The sequence below is a fragment of the Cherax quadricarinatus genome, chromosome 54, assembly GCF_038502225.1.
Source record: "Cherax quadricarinatus isolate ZL_2023a chromosome 54, ASM3850222v1, whole genome shotgun sequence".
Lineage (NCBI taxonomy): Eukaryota > Metazoa > Arthropoda > Malacostraca > Decapoda > Parastacidae > Cherax > Cherax quadricarinatus.
Window position 1 is genome coordinate 12,599,686 of NC_091345.1, and position 19,392 is coordinate 12,619,077.

Here is a 19,392-nt window from a genome sequence, read left to right on the forward strand (position 1 = left end):
CCAACTCTTAGGTTTTGATGAGGTCAGGGTATGACCATTCATTAGGATAATTCAATGTATGTTATTTAGAACGGGGACTGTACATACGGGGGGGGGGGGGGGGTAGAAGTGTCAGCTGTGTCTGCACTGGCAATAATGATTATTATAAAAGGAGGGTTTGTATGTATATGGTTGTATGTATATGGTTGTGGGTTATGTATATGGTTGTGGGTTATGTATATGGTTGTGGGTTATGTATATGGTTGTGGGTTATGTATATGGTTGTGGGTTATGTATATGGTTGTAATATGGCCATGATCTATGGTGTTCTTTAAATGTACCGGGATTGTGTACTAGAGGTTTTGTAATATCTAGTATGGTTTTTAATTTTATACTCTTATACATTATTGTATTTGCTCTGTTTTAAATAAAAATATAAAAAAAAAATTCTGATATTAACCCTCCCCTTAAACATCTCCTTGCCAACCTCAACAGAACACATGACCATAACACAAGTTCCTCGTGTCCATCTCACACTATGTAAAAACTCAATGCACATAAAAGGCCCTAAAATCTGGAATTCATTACCTGTAATTATAAAAGAAACACTACCTGTTTATAAATTCAAGTCTCTTCTCAAAGTTCACTTACTCACCCAAAATCAATAAAATACTGAATAACTGAACCTTATAAATTGTATATCTTAAATGTTTCTCACAATTATATCACATAAATGCTAAACCTAAAACCCAATCTAACTTTGTTATTTTTTAAATACACTACCTAACAGAATACTCCATTCTACTGAATGTACAACAATGCATGCAACCATATGACCTGTCTTTGTAATACTCATTTGCGCTTTATTGTTATCTGTTTACAATAATGTTTTATCACTGATTACATCATTGCTTAGTTAATCTTAAGTTAATTTTAAGCCTGCCCGTAATGCTATGCATACAAGTGGCTTTGGCATACTGCTCTTACCTGTATTTTTTTGTACCTCTGTATGTTCAAATTATTAAATAAATAAATAAATAAATAAATGGAGCAGGGAGAGAGAGGACCTAGGAGCGACCAGTGAAGAGGCGAGGCCATGAGCTATGAAATGACCCCTGCAACCACAATTAGGTGAGTACCCACAAACGGGGACAATATCACAGAAGATGAGTGTCACGGGTCTTCATCGTATTGACGATATACTAAAAAAAAAGTGGTCAAGAGGCGACGCTTGTATACAAAGTCAGGTCATACGACTTGGGTCACATGACATAAGTCAGAGATTACGTGACCTAAGATCACATGACGCAACTTAAGACGCAAAATTTGAGTCGGGTCACCTAAGGACCCCAGTGGAAATAGGACAATTAGTTATCCTGTTGTCCTCTGGCTTATACTCTGAACATGATTCAAATTCAAATTCAAATTCTAAGTTTATTCTCTATAAAGATTACAATGTTGAATTTACAGAATTTGGTTGTTGTGTGGTTTGCATGTAGTTAAATAATGATTACAGAGTGTACCACTAGAACGCCTAGCATGGCTAGGCATTTCGGGCAGACTTAGTTTAATTCTTTATTTTAAAATACTACAAATTATGAGGTAAGTTGGTATTATGGCTAAGTGACTAAATACTAGTTTGTGAGTTTAGCAATGTGAATGCTTTTGTTTTGGCACAGTACATAGTTTCAGTATTGGAGTATCATAGGATTCATTATATTAAGATTGAGATTAATATTTCTGTTTATGGTCAAATGGGTGAGTGAGTGTAAGTGTGAACCACCAGATGGTATTCGTGTAGTTAGTTGATGGGGTGTATCAGGGAGATAAGATGTTTTCTAATGGTAGTTTTGAAGGTGATGAATGTGTCTGCAGTTCTAGAGTTCTCAGGTAGGGTGTTCCAGATTTTAGGGCCTTTGACATACATTGAATTTTTGTAAAGGTTTAGTCGGACACGGGGAATGTCGTAGAGATGTTTGTGTCTGGTGTTATGCCTGTGGGTTCTGTCACAACTATCAAGAAAGCGTTTTAGGTCAAGGTTGATATTGGAGTTTAAGGTCCTGTAGATGTAGACTGCACAGTAGTAAGTGTGGATGTACTGAACAGGGAGTAAGTTTAGATCTATGAAGAGTGGGGGGGTGTGTTGCCAGGGATGGGATTTAGTGATTATTCTTACTGCAGCTTTTTGTTGGGTTATTATTGGCTTTAGGTGTGTTGCTGCAGTTGATCCCCAAGCACAAATAGCATAGGTGAGGTATGGATAAATAAGTGAGTGGTATAGTGTGAGAAGGGCATTTTACGGCACGTAGTATCGTATCTTGGAGAGGATCCCAACCGTTTTGGATACTTTTTTTGGTTATGTGTTGGATATGGATGCTGAAATTCAGGTTGTTGTCAAGGTATAGGCCTAGGAATTTGCCCTCATTATGTCTGGTAATAGAGTGTTGTCGATCTTAATGTTAATTTGTGCATCTCCTGCTCTGCTACCAAACATAATATAGCAGGTTTTGTCAGTGTTAAGCGTAAGTTTATTGGCTGTCATCCAAGTCGATATTTTGATCAGCTCCTCGTTAACAATGGTGTTGAGGGTGGCGAGATTAGGGTGAGAGATGACATAAGTCGTGTCGTCAGCAAAGAGAATGGGTTTCAGGTGTTGGGATACGTTTGGAAGATCATTGATGTATATGAGGAAGAGCAGGGGACCAAGAACACTTCCCTGCGGAACTCCAGTATCAAGTGGCCGTGTTGTTGATGCTGTGTCTTTAATGGTGACATACTGATACCTATTAGTAAGGTAAGATTTGAAATAAGCAAGTGCATGGCCTCTTATACCGTAATGGTCAAGTTTGTGGAGTAGGATGTCGTGGTCTACTGTGTCAAAAGCTTTTCTTAGGTCAATAAAAATTCCTAGTGGATATTCCTTATTTTCCAATGCTGTGTAAAGCAGATCTAGCATTTTTATGATTGCATCATTAGTGCTTTTATTTTTCCTGAATCCAAATTGGCAGGGGTTGAGTATGTTTTGTGTTGTTATAAATGAATATAGTCTCCTGTGCACGAGTTTCTCAAAGATTTTGGATAGCAATGGTAAGTTTGATATTGGCCTATAGTTGTTTAAGTCTGTAGGGTCACCACCTTTATGTATTGGTGTAACCCTTGCCATCTTGAGTAGTTTCGGGAAGGTGCTAGTTTCTAGTGACTTGTTAAAAAGTAATGAAATAGCATGCGAAAGGATATGGGCCGCTCGCTTGTACAGTAATGGTGGGACATTAGACAGATTCCCTGAGTTGTTTTTAAGTGACTTTATAATCTCGGTGACTTCCGAGGGCTCAGTTGGTGCAAGATAGAAGGAATTTGGGAAATTCCCATCTAGGTAGTCCCCGGCATGGGCATTGGTATGTGGGATTTAATTGGCGAGATTAGATCCCATGGTTGAGAAGAAGTCGTTTATCTTGTTTCCTGTGTCAGTGGGATGTAGTGGTGTTTCATTAGGTTTAGTTAGGAAAATATTCTTGTTTTTTTTCAGTTTGTGGGTCCCTAGAATCTTAGAGAGTGTTTTCCAGGTCTTTTTTATATCTCCTCTAGTGTCTGTGAATCTACTGGAGTAGTATAGTTGTTTGGCTTTCTTTATTACTTTGGTGAGAACTGATGAATAGTGTTTAAGAATATCTTTGTGTATTAAGCCCTGTCTATATTGCTTTTCATATTGGTGTTTCTTGTCAATGGGTTTCAGAATGGTACTGGTCAGCCATGGGCAACCAAGCCGTTTGTTTGTGATCTGTTTCGTTTTTATAGGACAATGTTTGTTGTATAGTCTAAGTAATTTGTTAAGAAAAATGTCTGTCCAGTCATCAATACCATTGGCCTTGGAGAATTCTGTAGGCCAGTCAACAATCTCTAGGTCAGCTGTGAACTTCCTTATTGAGGCCTCGTCATGGAGTCTAAATGAGACTTTGTTGAATTCAAGTGGTGGTTTACTAATGTTTGTCAGGAGGAAGGTAGGGTAGTGGTCTGTAGTGCTATCTGTGATTATCCCTGATTTAAGGGGGGCTAGTATATTGGTCCATATGTGGTCTATTATGGTTGCACTTGTCTCAGTGAGCCTGGTTGGTTTAGTTATTGTTGGTATGAGAAGTGTGTTGTTCATATTGTTGATGAAATCAGTTACAGGCTGATCATCTAGTAAGCCAAGGTTGATGTTGAAGTCTCCAGCTAAGAGAAGGTGGTGCTTATTCATTTGTCTGTTTGTTATTAGTGACTTTACAGTAAAATTAGCAAAAATGTATTCCCCATATTCATCACTAAAGCAAGTGGTGCTAATACATGATAATTAGTTAGAGTAATAGATTGCAATACCATCCCCAACTTGGTTTGGTCTGCAGTTGTGAATTGCTGTGTATCCTGGTAGAGGGTAGATATCTATTGTGTCCTGCTTAAGCCAGGTCTCAGTAAGAATAATGCAGGAGAAGGGTGTCTTTAGTGATTCAAGGAGTGCCAGGAGGTCATCATAGTGTTTGCTTAAGGACCTGATGTTGTAGTTAAGTACTGATAGGCTTTTAGCATTGTTTAGGATAGTGCTGGCTTGTGATGCTGTGTAATAAAGGCAGTTACTTTCCAATAGGTTTTGATTGGGTGTCAGATTATGGAGGTTTAGATCAGGGTCAACGTGATCAATCATCTTCTAGGTTTAAATTATGGTTATTTATATCCTGAGTTATGTGTTGAGTTCTAGTACTGATATCTGTAGTGGTGGGAAGCTTGGATAAGTATATAGCTAGAGTATTTTGGTCATATAGAGTATAGTCACTACTACACATAATGAAGTTGATGTTGTCTATGTGTTGTGCTGGAATGAACTAAAGTACAACTAGGTATAAACTAGTAATATAAAAATACAAATTTAAAATAGAACAAGACTCTCACTTGTAATTGCACTAAGGTCTAATATAATGACTTTTGTGGAGTCTATGTTTTGAGCTAGAATGAGCTATAGTACAACTAGATTTAATCTAATAATATAAAAATACAAATTAAAAATAGCACCAGTCTCTCACTAGTAATTGCACTATGGTCTAATATAATGAATTTGGTATTGACTATAGTACAACTGTGTTTAATCTAATAATATAAAAAAGGCACAAGACTCTCAATTGTAATTGCACTAAGGTCTTATATAAGTTGTTTACAAGAATTAGAGTATAACTAGATTTAAATTGACAGGATAAAATACACAAGTTAAGGTAGCAAAAGAATAATAATAATAAAAAAAAAGATAAAAATAAAAATGGCAATGACTTGGTTATAATATGCTAGTAAGATGGTAGACAGGTTAATATAAAAGATGTAGTTGAAAATATTAGTTTAAAAAAGTATAGAATAAAATGGTCAATAAAAGAAGTCAATAGTACTCACTCTGCCTTCAGTTTTATATCTCCAAGTGGGTATGTATCTGCCAAGGTTCAGTTGGTCCTCTTTTGCCCAGATTATGTGTTGCATTCCTTTACTAACTCATTTACTAGCCACAAAAGTAAGATACTCACACCTTGTCTTACGTCACATTTGCTGGGGCACAAGTTCAAATTTAGTAAAGTTACCTCTCAAAACTTTACATCTTCTATAAAACAATAAGTGAGATAGAGCACGATAGAAGTGGGTTGGTAAACTGTCTTATATCGACTCGCAGAATTAAAAAGGGACCAAAAGGATTTTGTTCGAATTATTAACCCAATGGGTTAATATCCCGGGGGTAATCGAATACAGTAACGTACGTATAACATAATTTTAAACAATTCGGGGAATGGTAAACACTAAAATTTCAAATTTACAGCTGTCTCTAACATGTCATGCTGGGTTAATACTGAAATGCTTTCCACATTAAGGGCTTTGTATAAACTACGTTGAAGATTTCGTTAAATCCAATATTAACAGTGTACTGTACCTACAGAAATGTAAATAGTCATTGTCCTTAACAAGAAGATTGATTCCACAAGACACGTTTCTGTAGACTTCGGGAGCTTAGCAAGGTTGTAGTGTCAGATTGTTAACTGTACGATTATCTTGCGACGTATTTAGTCCTGTCAGATTTTTTCAGCTGCATCTTACAGGACTGAACACGATAATGTTTGACAACAATGACACGTTGATAAGACACATGTGCAACAGTTAGGTATCTTTATAATGAATAAAGATATGCCAATGGAAGTTATCTTAGGTAATTTATGTTAGGTAATTTACACTACGTATGATAATTGTAGGTATGTATACCCGTGCTTAAATAAACTTACTAACTGTTGCACATGTCTTATTTATCATAGGAGTGTAGGGCAACACTTGAGACAGTCACCAAGCTGAGATTCAGCCATAAGGTTAATAAAGATATGAAGAGATGCAGAAAAGAAAGGTATTTGAGTTGAACATAGAAATATCCAATGAAATGAAAATAGAAAATTTCATACAGTAGGTGTCATTATATATGATATCACAGTATGCAAAATAACCACAGTGAACAAAATGTGATTGGGAACAGATACCACATATGAAGACATACATGCCGGAATAGTTGATCAGTGTATTTCGGTCTGGGTCAGAGATCCTCATCAGACCAAGATCAAAACATGCAGACCAGCAATCGTTAGTGGTTTATTCGTCACGAAATAAAACAATTCATCTTGTGACGCAGGCCTTAACGAGATAAAGACCGTGTTCAGTGGCTGATCATCCTCTGGTCTACACCAACGATGTCCCACAGTGCCCCATGTAGAAACCATAACTTCTCGTTACAGTTGTGAATCCTATGATAAGGTTTCTATATTATCTTTTCTCGTGTCTGTGTCTGTACCTGGGGATTCGTCTACTATAAGCAGCTGTTGTTCCTACAGTGTAATGTCATATAGAGTAAGGGAGCAGCACTCTGGCATTTTTTAAATTTTCTGTGAGCAAATGTATCTTCAACTTGTTGCCGTCCCTGATTCTGTCGTCTCTTTCTCCGTCGTTCTGTATCGTTTTTAAGTTGTCTGGTGTTGTTTCCCTGTTGTCTTGTCTAATTTCTCTGTTGCCTTGTGTCGCTTCTCTGTTGTCTTGTGTCGTTTCTCTGTTGTTTTGCATTGCTGCTCTTTTGTTTTGTGTCGTTCGCTGGACGTTCTGGGTTCTTTCTATGGTGCTTTGTGTCGTTACTCTGTTGCTTTGAGTAACTTCTCGATTGTTTTACGTAATTTCTCTATTGCTGTGTCGCTTTTTTCTATTGTTTCATGTCGTTGTTCATCGTGTATTGCTTCTGAGGTGTTGCTACGGAGGCTTTCTGGTGTTGACGTTCTGGAGAGCAAGGAAACGCTTGTAATCAATGGGCAATACCGAAGCCAGCATGAGAGGGTAATACCGTGGCAGCCAGCATTCGTCAACAAGGTGTTGAGAGGAGGAGGAGGAGGAGGAGGAGGAGGAGGAGGAGGACCAGCAGGTGTTAAGATACAGGTGAGAAGGATGCTGTCATAGTGATGATTTACCTTGGGAAGCTGAGGTTTTCCCTAGCCGGGAATACCCAAGCAGGAGAGAGACACACAGACAGAGACAGATATATAGTTGTTGACTACCCTTCCTGTTCGTACAGAATAGATTAAATAGTTAATCTACCTGGTATAATTTGGCCTTCCAACATTCAGTTATTCAGCTAATCAACGGCAGGACAGATACACTGAGAGGTGTATTTCATACAGTGTATCTACACTGATAACTTACCTAAATCCCAATTTTAGGTATTAAAATATTCTTGACTGGTGATGAACAGGTGGCATGCAGCCTTAGTGACCCTAGTGTAGTCGATAGGCTTTCAACTCAATTAATTAACCAACTAGTCCATCATCTAGCAGTATAATGGAGTCCTAGGGTAGTTTACTGTCATTTACATTAACCAGTCAAGCCAGTATCACACCTGTCTATCATCCAGTTACTAAGTAGACAAGTTTGTTTACGAGCTCCTCATCAGGAGTGATGTTGAGGTGTAGCGAAACTTTTTTCTGAAGTTTGTGGAATCGATTGGAAGCCTCAACACTCGCGACACTGGAGTACAAGACAGGTGTATGATGTGTTTACCTGACTTACTCCACCTGGAGTACAAGACAAGTGTATGATGTGTTTGCCTGTCTTACTCCACCTGGAGTACAAGACAGGTGTATTCGACGTTAACCCGTCAATATGTCAGAAATATTGCTAAAAAAATTATACTCCTCATCACTATCCTTATACATTCTTCAGCAATAAGATTATTTCACAATAATGAACAACACTAGGAATAATAAATAACACAATTTGAACTAAGACATATTTTATGTGACCTAAATAGAGGAAATAAACAACAATATCCATAAGTCTTTTACCAATTGAACTACAGCTGTGTTAGGTCGACCTCCTGAATGAAGCTCTAGTCTGTCGCAGTTATAATCTATACAGCAAATGTCTTGTTGCATTAATTTGAAGTGCAGAATTCATATATATTTTCATCAATCGGAAATTCATAGCTACAGAAGCTTAGGCACAACTACAAGGTAATGAAAGTTCGTGAAGAGAATACAAGTTCTGTAAACACACAATACTATATTAATAATAATAATAATAATAATAATAATAATAATAATAATAATAATATGGCTGAAATAGTACAAGGTTTAACAAGGATATATTCATCAGTTGAACAAACTTAAAATAGTTGAAATATGTCAAAGAAGCTGGCTGTATGTCACCATTATTCACAATCAATATTCACCATCAATATTGTTTCATGGATATAAGAATAATTAAAATAGTTATATGAAACGTAGTTTCCTGGGAAAACTAGAGACTAGTACTAAGAATGACTTACAGGTCTCACTGTCATTTCAGAAGTCACAGCTATCTGCACCTCCTTATTCCACCGTTAATTTCTCTTCTATTTTGCACCTGCCCTCCTTTTACCTCAAGAATCAGCTTCATGCTCTAACACAGCATTCTTCCGTCCTCATTATGTTTCTTACACCTCTTCTTATCACTCTATAACCAGATGTACTTGCATCAGTTTTCATACCTCTCCTTATATTTACCCTTGATCTTATTCTTATTCTAGCCGCCTCTAAATAATGATCAAACACAACAATTGCTTATCTTAGAATATTAACATCCTGAATCTTCCAATCAACCTTCCATCCGCTGACAGTTTCGACTACTCTTGTACACATACATATTTCAAGAGTAGACTTTCTTCTTCATCTTGATATATGTGTTACCCATTACCAGACCCATTTCTAGAAATTTTCCAGTTAAGGTTCCCCATTGCACTGCAAATTTACTTATTATGCCTTCTAACACAGAATTTTAGCATTAAGGTTTCCCATTACAGTCATTCTCTCTAGGGTTAAAAATTAATTAAATATTTATGTATCGTTTCACAGAAATTCTCTTCTTTACATTCTCCTTAAACTCCTTCAGACTTATTTATTTTATTTTACTTTCGCTATTTGTCTGTCAAGTAGTGATTTAAGAGAGGAAGCTGTTTCTTGCAGTCTTGAATCTGTCAGTGTTGGAGGCTGTCTCGAGATGAAATTGTTGGTTGCTGTCTTCAGTTTGTTCATCTCAGTGGCTGTCTTGGATGATGGAGTCATCTCGTAATTATTTACGAGAGGATGAAGCTGTTAGTTGCTGTCAAGGGCCTCACGGTGTTGGAGGTTGACTTGGATGCTGGGATCATCTCACACTTATCTGCCATCTTCTCTGCTGCCATCCAGAGTCTGAACAAGAGGCAGACGACGATGATGATGATAACAGAGATGGCTACCACCAGCCCCACCAGCGCTGCCAGCAGCTTCCGGTTGACTTCAACTACTGTATATGGTAAGCATCGTATAACTGTTCAGTAAACATTTCAAAATTCGATAGGCATAATTTTGACATTCTGTTAGCATCCTTTCAACATTCTGTTAACCTTATCTCAACATTCTGTGAGCACTTCAACCAATGGAAATAAGTCACTCTGTCTGACTTTTTTGGGTTATCCTAGGTTCTCTACACATATGCTGCTATGTATGATAATTCTATGTAACTGTATTGTGTATACCTGAATAAATTTACTTACTTACTTACTTACTTATTCACGCTATTCCAACATTCTACGAGCATAATTTCAACATTCTATATCACTTCCACCACTGCAAATGTAAACATTCTCTAATCATTCTATAAACATGATTTCAACATTGATTCCAAAGCAGGGCGAGGCGTAAGGGCAAGTTACCTTGCTCCTAGTCCCATGTTCACCTAGCAAAAACTAGGTACCAGAGTGCTAGTCGACTGTTATGGGTGATATCCTGGTATGATTTAGATACGGTAGAGCCTTGCCAACGAGCTGAGGCAGAAGCTCACAACCTGTATATTAAAATCCGTTCATCAAGGAATTTAGGTGAAGGATTGATTTACCTCTCGCCCACGACCATATACTCATCTGAAGGACTGATTCGTCACCTACCTCTCTACGACCCCCAACCAGAAAAAGAGCTTATTCATCTCCCACACGACCTTAAACTCAAGTGAAGGAGTGACTCATCTTCCCCCACGACCCTAAACTCACCTGAGTCGTCAGACTTCTTGTCCTTGTGTTTCTTTCTTTCGTGTTCGTCCATGTCGTGGTTGATACGTCGTTCATCCGTGGCGTCGTCGTCTGTGCCCTTGCGTGTCTCCTTGTCCAGCCTTTCTTGTGTCGCAGTGTCGAGACTCTCCTGCCTTGCCTGTGTCGCCTTGTCGTCCTTAGCTACCGCCTGCGTGGGCGACAGGTCGCTGCTACGCTTGTGACGACGCCTCTCCTCTACTGCAGGTGTTGAAACACCTGCAAGAAAAGTAGCATGTGGAGAGGACCCAAGCGGAGACAATAAAACAAGAAGATAATACTTCATTTCGGTCTCTCAATCTACATTTCGGCCTCACGTTGCAATTTTCGGCTTCATTGTGTACATTTCGGCCTCACACTGAGGCCCTCTTCAGCAGATGGTCGTGTAAGAAAGAAATATACACTTGTTATACCAGCTTTAATGTTTCCTGGTAGAATAATGGTCAGACGTTCGTGTTTGGAACAATTTACAGATAGCCCATCCAAAACAGGACTTGGAGTGCTTTTGTGTGGCTGATGGAAGTGTCTACTTAGCTTGGGCCAGTAAGTATGCAGCAGTGCTCCTTTCTTCTTAAATGGGCGTGACTTGGACCTGACTAGCATTGGCCAGTAGGCCTGCTGCAGTGCTTCTTCTTTCTCATGTTCTTACATCTGAGAGATGCATGTTTTTTTTTCTTTTGGCATATCACTTCACACAATTCTTGGCCCACGAGATATCTTATCTCTCACAGTTAGGTTAGGGGGGTTGTTAGGCGAGGTGATGTTAGGCTAGAGGAGGTTAGTCTAGGTTGGTTAAAATTAGACTAGGTTAGATTTAGTCAGGTCACAGAGCTGTAGGTCCAAGAGAATTCCCGAGTCACTTTAAGATAATAGACGACTCGATTTCACACACACACACACACACAAAAAAAAAAACCATAGAATATACTCAGAATTTCTCAGAGATATTTATCAGTCTTGTCTTGTAAGTTCCTCCCAAGGAAGTCAGGAGCACCACCGTCTTCCCCTACACACACACTACACGGATTTAACTGACATAAGGAAGCACATAGTTTTTTTATTATCCTTGTGTAAATGTGATGGCAACAACTACAACAACAACAACAACAACAACAACAACAACAACAACAACAACAACAACAACAACAACAACAACAACAACAACAACAACAACAATAATAATAACAACAACAATACTACTGCTACTACTACTAATAATAATAAATAAAAATAATGATAAATTCTCAAGAAAACTTACCAGTTTGAAGGATGGGTACGGTTCGCTCCACTGGCTGCCAGTGGGCTGTGGGAACCTGTTAAATATATATAATCTGTGGTCATTACTGTTATTCGTAGTGGTTTTATGCAGCAAAAATTTGAGAGATGAGGGAAGGTGAAGTAGATGGTCGTGGTAGGTTAGGTTAGGTGAGGCAGGTGCTTGTGGTAGGTTAGGTTAGGTGAGGCAGGTGCTTGTGGTAGGTTAGGTTAGGTGAGGCAGGTGGTCAAATCCTGTGTCACAAACCTTCTGGAGTTTTATGATAAAATAACAGAAGTAAGACATGAGAGAGAGGGGTGGGTTGATTGCATCTTCTTGGACTGCATGAAGGCCTTTGACACAGTTCCTCACAAGAGATTAGTGCAGAAGCTAGAGCATCAGGCGCATATAACAGGAAGGGCACTGCAATGGATCAGAGAATACCTGACAGGGAGGCAACAACGAGTCATGGTACGTAATGATGTATCACAGTGGGCACCTGTGACGAGTGGGGTCCCACAGGGGTCGGTCCTAGGACCAGTGCTATTTTTGGTATTTGTGAACGACATGATGGAAGGGTTAGACTCAGAAGTGTCCCTGTTTGCAGATGATGTGAAGTTAATGAGGAGAATTAAATCTGATGAGGACCAGGCAGGACTTCAAAGAGACCTGGACAGACTGGACACCTGGTCCAGCAAATGGCTTCTCGAATTTAATCCTGCCAAATGCAAAGTCATGAAGATAGGGGAAGGGCACAGAAGACCACAGACAGAGTATAGGCTAGGTGGCCAAAGACTGCAAACCTCACTCAAGGAGAAAGATCTTGGGGTGAGTATAACACCGAGCATGTCTCCGGAAGCACACATCAATCAGATAACTGCTGCAGCATATGGGCGCCTGGCAAACCTGAGAACAGCATTCCGATACCTTAGTAAGGAATCGTTCAAGACACTGTACACCGTGTATGTCAGGCCCATACTGGAGTATGCAGCACCTGTTTGGAACCCGCACTTCATAAAGCACGTCAAGAAACTAGAGAAAGTACAAAGGTTTGCGACAAGGTTAGTTCCAGAGCTAAGGGGAATGTCCTATGAAGAAAGATTAAGGGAAATCGGCCTGACGACACTGGAGGACAGGAGGGTCAGGGGAGACATGATAACGACATATAAAATACTGCGTGGAATAGACAAGGTGGACAAAGACAGGATGTTCCAGGGAGGGGACACAGAAACAAGAGGCCACAATTGGAAGTTGAAGACACAAATGAGTCAGAGAGATATTAGGAAGTATTTCTTCAGTCATAGAGTTGTAAGGCAGTGGAATAGCCTAGAAAATGACGTAGTGGAGGCAGGAACCATACACAGTTTTAAGACGAGGTTTGATAAAGCTCATGGAGCAGGGAGAGAGAGGGCCCAGTAGCAACCGGTGAAGAGGCGGGGCCAGGAGCTAAGACTCGACCCCTGCAACCACAAATAGGTGAGTACAAATAGGTGAGTACACACACACACACACACACACACACGTACGTCAACAAATTAGAGAAAGTGTGAAGGTTTGCAACAATATTAGTCCCAGAGCTAAGGGGAATATCCTGCGAAGAAAGGTTAAGAGAAATCGGCCTGACGACACTGGAGGACAGGAGGGATAGGGAAAACATGATAATGATATATAAAATACTGCGAGGAATTGACACGGTGGACAGAGACAGGATGTTCCAGAGATGGGACACAGCAACAAGGTGGCACAATTGGAAGTTGAAGACGTAGACGAGTCAGAAGGATGTTAGGAATTATTTCTTCAATTACAGAGTTGTCAGGAAGTGGAGCAGTCTGGCAAGTGAGGTAGTGGAAGCAGGAACCATACATAGACTAGGTTTGATAAAGCTCATGGAGCAGGGAGAGAGAGAGAGCCTAGTAACGATGAGTGAAGATGCGGGGCCAGGAGTTATGAATCGACCCCTGCAACCACAAATAGATGAGTACACACACACACACTCGCCTGCATTTGAGACACGTGTTGAGTGGCCTCTTGACCTCCTGGGTGACACATCACCTGCCCTAAACACCACCAACCTGAAACAAACACACACACTTTTAAATATATATAGTATATAGACATGTCACATATTTAAGACACATGTATAACTCATGTGGCTCGGTGGCCTGGTGGCTAAAGCTCCCGCTTCACACACGGAGGGCCCGGGTTCGATTCCCGGCGGGTGGAAACATTTCGACACGTTTCCTTACACCTATTGTCCTGTTCACCTAGCAGCAAATAGGTACCTGGGTGTTAGTCGACTGGTGTGGGTCGCATCCTGGGGGACAAGATTAAGGACCCCAATGGAAATAAGTTAGACAGTCCTCGATGACGCACTGACTTTCTTGGGTTATCCTGGGTGGCTAACCCTCCGGGGTTAAAAATCCGAACGAAATCTTATCTTATCTAACGAACGTATTAAATACGCTCGTTAAAGATTCATATGAACTCTAATGTCATTTTTCATAATGAGATGATGTATATATTAGATTTTACTTATCACATATACATTTATGTTAACTTAACTTATATATAAATATATATATATATATATATATATATATATATATATATATATATATATATATATATATATATATATATATACATACATACATACATATATATATGATACTTACCAAGAGTGAAGACAATTCCTGGCAGGAACATCTGTAGAAAAAAAATTATATTATTAATGTTTAGAATTTATGTAGATTCATTTCTGTTTTAATAAGGAGGGGAGCACTAAACCCGCTGGGGGTCATGCAGAGTCTGGGGAATGTGAGGTATGCAGGTTCGATACAACGAAGGGAAGGATAAATCTATTACCTCGGATCAAGAGCCCTCCTCGTTGGTATCAAGGTGGCTTCCCTGAAGGATAAGAAATAATTTAAAAATGATCGGAACTAAGACAGTAATTCTTTTGTAATTAACTATGTTCACTAGGCGCTCTACTAGTACTAGGTGATAGTCAGAGTGAAACTAGAATAGGTAGAAGCTAAAATAGGTAGAATAGGAATTAAACAACGTTAGAAAATACCTCTGTTAATGCTGCTGTCTAGTTATTATTTCTTGAATTCTTGTTCTAGTCTGAACAGCAGTTGCAACGTGAACCTTGATTGTTCTTGGCTAGGTGAGGGTTCTACGATGGTGGTGCGTACTCGAAGTCTGCATCATCACTTATTCTAATTACGGTCTAGTATTTGTTAGCCATGCACACGCCACTGACGTGAAGTGTGTGTGTGTACTCACCTATTTGTTTGTGGTTGCAGGGGTCGAGTCCTAGCTCCTGGCCCCGCCTCTTCACCGGTTGCTACTAGACCCTCTCTCTCCCCGCTCCATGAGCTTTATCAAACCTCGTCTTAAAACTGTGTATGGTTCCTGCCTCCACTACGTCATTTTCTAGGCTATTCCACTGCCTTACAACTCTATGACTGAAGAAATACTTCCTACTATCTCTCTGACTCATTTGTGTCTTCAACTTCCAATTGTGGCCTCTTGTTTCTGTGTCCCCTCCCTGGAACATCCTGTCCTTGTCCACCTTGTCTATTCCACGCAGTATTTTATATGTCGTTATCATGTCTCCCCTGACCCTCCTGTCCTCCAGTGTCGTCAGGCCGATTTCCCTTAATCTTTCTTCATAGGACATTCCCCTTAGCTCTGGAACTAACCTTGTTGCAAACCTTTGTACTTTCTCTAGTTTCTTGACGTGCTTTATCAAGTGCGGGTTCCAAACAGGTGCTGCATACTCCAGTATGGGCCTGACATACACGGTGTACAGTGTCTTGAATGATTCCTTACTAAGGTGTCGGAATGCTGTTCTCAGGTTTGCCAGGCGCCCATATGCTGCAGCAGTTATCTGATTGATGTGTGCTTCCGGAGACATGCTCGGTGTTATACTCACCCCAAGATCTTTCTCCTTGAGTGAGGTTTGCAGTCTTTGGCCACCTAGCCTATACTCTGTCTGTGGTCTTCTGTGCCCTTCCCCTATCTTCATGACTTTGCATTTGGCAGGATTAAATTCGAGAAGCCATTTGCTGGACCAGGTGTCCAGTCTGTCCAGGTCTCTTTGAAGTCCTGCCTGGTCCTCATCAGATTTAATTCTCCTCATTAACTTCACATCATCTGCAAACAGGGACACTTCTGAGTCTAACCCTTCCGTCATGTCGTTCACATATACCAAAAATAGCACTGGTCCTAGGACCGACCCCTGTGGGACCCCGCTCGTCACAGGTGCCCACTGTGATACATCATTACGTACCATGACTCGTTGTTGCCTCCCTGTCAGGTATTCTCTGATCCATTGCAGTGCCCTTCCTGTTATATGCGCCTGATGCTCTAGCTTCTGCACTAATCTCTTGTGAGGAACTGTGTCAAAGGCCTTCTTGCAGTCCAAGAAGATGCAATCAACCCACCCCTCTCTCTCTTGTCTTACTTCTGTTATTTTATCATAAAACTCCAGAAGGTTTGTGACACAGGATTTGCCTTCCGTGAATCCGTGCTGGTTGGCATTTATACTCCTGTTCCGTTCCAGGTGCTCCACCACTCTCCTCCTGATAATCTTCTCCATAATTTTGCATACTATACACGTCAATGACACAGGTCTATAGTTTAGTGCCTCTTTTCTGTCTCCTTTTTTGAAAATGGGAACTACATTTGCTGTCTTCCATACCTCAGGTAGTTGCCCAGTTTCCAGGGATGTGTTGAAGATTGTGGTAAGTGGTACGCACAACATATCTGCTCCCTCTCTAAGGACCCATGGAGAGATGTTGTCCGGTCCCATTGCCTTTGAGGTATCGATGTCCCTTAGCAGTTTCTTCACCTCCTCCTCATCTGTATGTATGTCGTCCAACACTTGTTGGTGTATTCCTTGTTGGTGTCCCCATCTGGTCTGTCCCCCCAGAGTCCTTCCTGTCTCTACTGTAAATACTTCCTTAAATCTCGTGTTGAGCTCCTCACATACCTCTTGATCGTTTTTTGTGAGTTCCCCACCTTCTTTCCTCAGCCTTATCACCTGGTCCTTGACTGTTGTCTTCTTCCTAATGTGGCTATACAGCAGTTTCGGGTCAGATTTGACTTTCGATGCTATGTCGTTTTCATACTGTCTCTGGGCCTCCCTCCTTATCTGCGCATACTCGTTTCTGGCTCTTCTACTAATCTCCTTGTTTTCCTGGGTCCTATGCCTCCTGTACCTTTTCCATTCTCTGTTGCACTTAGCTTTTGCCTCCCTACACCTTCGGGTAAACCAAGGACTCGTCTTGGTCTTCCTATTATTTCTGTTTCCCTTGGGAACAAAACTTTCCTCTGCCTCCTTGCACTTTGTTGCCACATATTCCATCATCTCGTTTACTGATTTTCCTACCATTTCTCTGTCCCACTGAACCTCCTGCAGGAAGTTTCTCATACCTGTGTAGTCCCCCCTTTTATAGTTTGGCCTGTCCCCTTCAGTTCCTGTTACCTTCTCCACTTGTAACTCTACTATATAGTCAAAACTCAGAACCACATGATCGCTAGCTCCAAGGGGCCTCTCGTAAGTGATGTCCTCGATGTCTGAACTGCTCAGGGTGAACACAAGATCCAGTCTTGCTGGCTCATCCTCCCCTCTCTCTCTGGTTGTGTCCCTGACATGTTGATGCATGAGGTTTTCAAGTACCACATCCATCATCTTTGCTCTCCATGTTTCGGGACCCCCATGTGGCTCCAGGTTTTCCCAGTCGATCTCCCTGTGGTTGAAATCGCCCATTACCAGTAACTTTGCTCTGCTCGAGTGAGCTCTTCTTGCCACCTCAGCCAGTGTGTCCACCATCACCCTGTTGTTTTCTTCGTACTCCTCTCTTGGCCTCCTGCAGTTCTGTGGTGGGTTATACATCACTCCAATGACTACTTTATGTTCTCCGGACTGAAATGTACCTACAATGTAGTCTCTTTCTCCAATCATGTCCATGCCTTCCATTTCCTCAAATCCCCATTGGTGTTTTATGAGCAGTGCAACCCCTCCTCCCCCTCTACTCCTTCTATCTTTCCTCAGGATCTGATATCCTGTTGGGAAGATTGTGTCTGTTATTATCTCAGCGAGTTTTGTTTCTGTGACTGCTATGATGTCTGGGGATTTTTCACTGATTCTTTCATTCCACTCCTCATGTTTATTCATTATTCCATCCGCATTTGTGTACCAAACCTTTAGTTTCTTTTCTATCATTGTGGTCATGCAAGTATATTGGGGTTGGGGGAGGGAGAGCCTTGGTGGGGGCCTATATGGGGCTGTGGTGTAGGTGGGGTATGTGTTGATGGGGGTGGGGTCAGAATGCCCATAAGGGACAGCTGTTGGGGTGAGGTTTGTGATATGGGGGTTGGTGGCAGAGGGAACAGTGAGTGGGTTGGAGTATAGGTTGCTCAGTTGCGTTGGGAATGTCGCGGGTGGGGTCTTTTGGTGGGAGATTCTGTGGGGTGTGTTTGCCCTTCCTCCTGTGTCTGGGTCCTGCTCATTTTCATTGCTTCTCGTTCCTCCTTGCGTCTCTGTACCCTCTCTTTCAGTGTAGTCCTTTCTTCTTGTGTTCTGTCGCGGTCGAGGTATACTCTCTGGTACCCCTCTTTGTCTCTCAGTCTTGCTTTCTCTTGCAGAATCCTGATTCGAACTGATTCTTCCTTGAAAGTTACTCTGACAGGCCGTATCCTTCCACTCGCAAACCACCCAATTCTCTGAAAATTTGTCACCTGGGTCATATTGCCCTCCCCTATTGTTTTCATGATGCCTTCAATCATTTTTTTCTCCTCCTGTTTTATTTCTTCAAAGTTGGCCCCCTTGGCTTCTTGGAGCCCGTACACAAAAACTGACCTCGCCCTTTCCTCCTCCCACTGAGTCTCCATCTGCTTCCTCTGAGGCATTTTGTTTCCTTCCATTGACATGTTCTTGCCTTCAGTCCCTGTCATATCTGAAACATCTATTCTTAGTGGACTGTCTTTCCTGGCCAGCTGTCCCTTGCTACTGCAGTTGGCTGTTAGAACCTCTGCATATAACAAACCTTCATTTTCTTCGGACCTGTCGCTTGATCTTAGTGTGCTCATCGTCTTTTCCCTGGCCCCACGTGGGTCTGATAGGTCCTTCGTGTATGGCATGTCTCCGTTGTTGCTTACCATCCCCTTGTCTGCGCCTGACTCTGAATTTCCATCATTGTCTTCAGACCTGTCGTTTGATCTCAGTGTGCTCGTCGTCTTTTCCCTGGCCCCACGTGGGTCTGATAGGGCCTTCCTGTACGGCATGTCTCCGTTGTTGCTTACCATCCCCTTGTCTGCGCCTGACTTTGAATTTCCTGATGTCACGTCTGAATTGTCATTTGTCTCTCTAATCTGTTTCAGGCTTTGCAGTTTCTCTTCTAAGCACTGTATCCTAGCTTCTGCTGCTAAGGCCTGTACTTCCCACTTCCTGCACTCTTCAGCTATCCGCTCCTCCATTTTCTTACCAAGCTCTACTATCTTCCTTCCCCACTCTTCCTCCCTT

General features: G+C 41.1%; 1 protein-coding gene across 1 annotated transcript in view; it reads right to left on the reverse strand.

Moving 5' to 3' along the window:
* Positions 1-8,536: 8,536 nt before the first annotated feature.
* Positions 8,537-19,392, reverse strand: part of LOC128699081 (uncharacterized) — a 15,693-nt gene continuing 4,837 nt past the window's right edge. The window contains exons 2-6 of the mRNA XM_070096618.1: positions 14,534-14,564; positions 13,857-13,930; positions 11,862-11,916; positions 10,568-10,822; positions 8,537-9,825 (exon numbers count right to left, since the gene is read on the reverse strand). Of these exons, the coding sequence (XP_069952719.1) occupies positions 9,617-9,825; positions 10,568-10,822; positions 11,862-11,916; positions 13,857-13,930; positions 14,534-14,564 (624 nt within the window). The 3' untranslated portion in view covers positions 8,537-9,616. The remainder of the gene's footprint in view (positions 9,826-10,567; positions 10,823-11,861; positions 11,917-13,856; positions 13,931-14,533; positions 14,565-19,392) is intronic.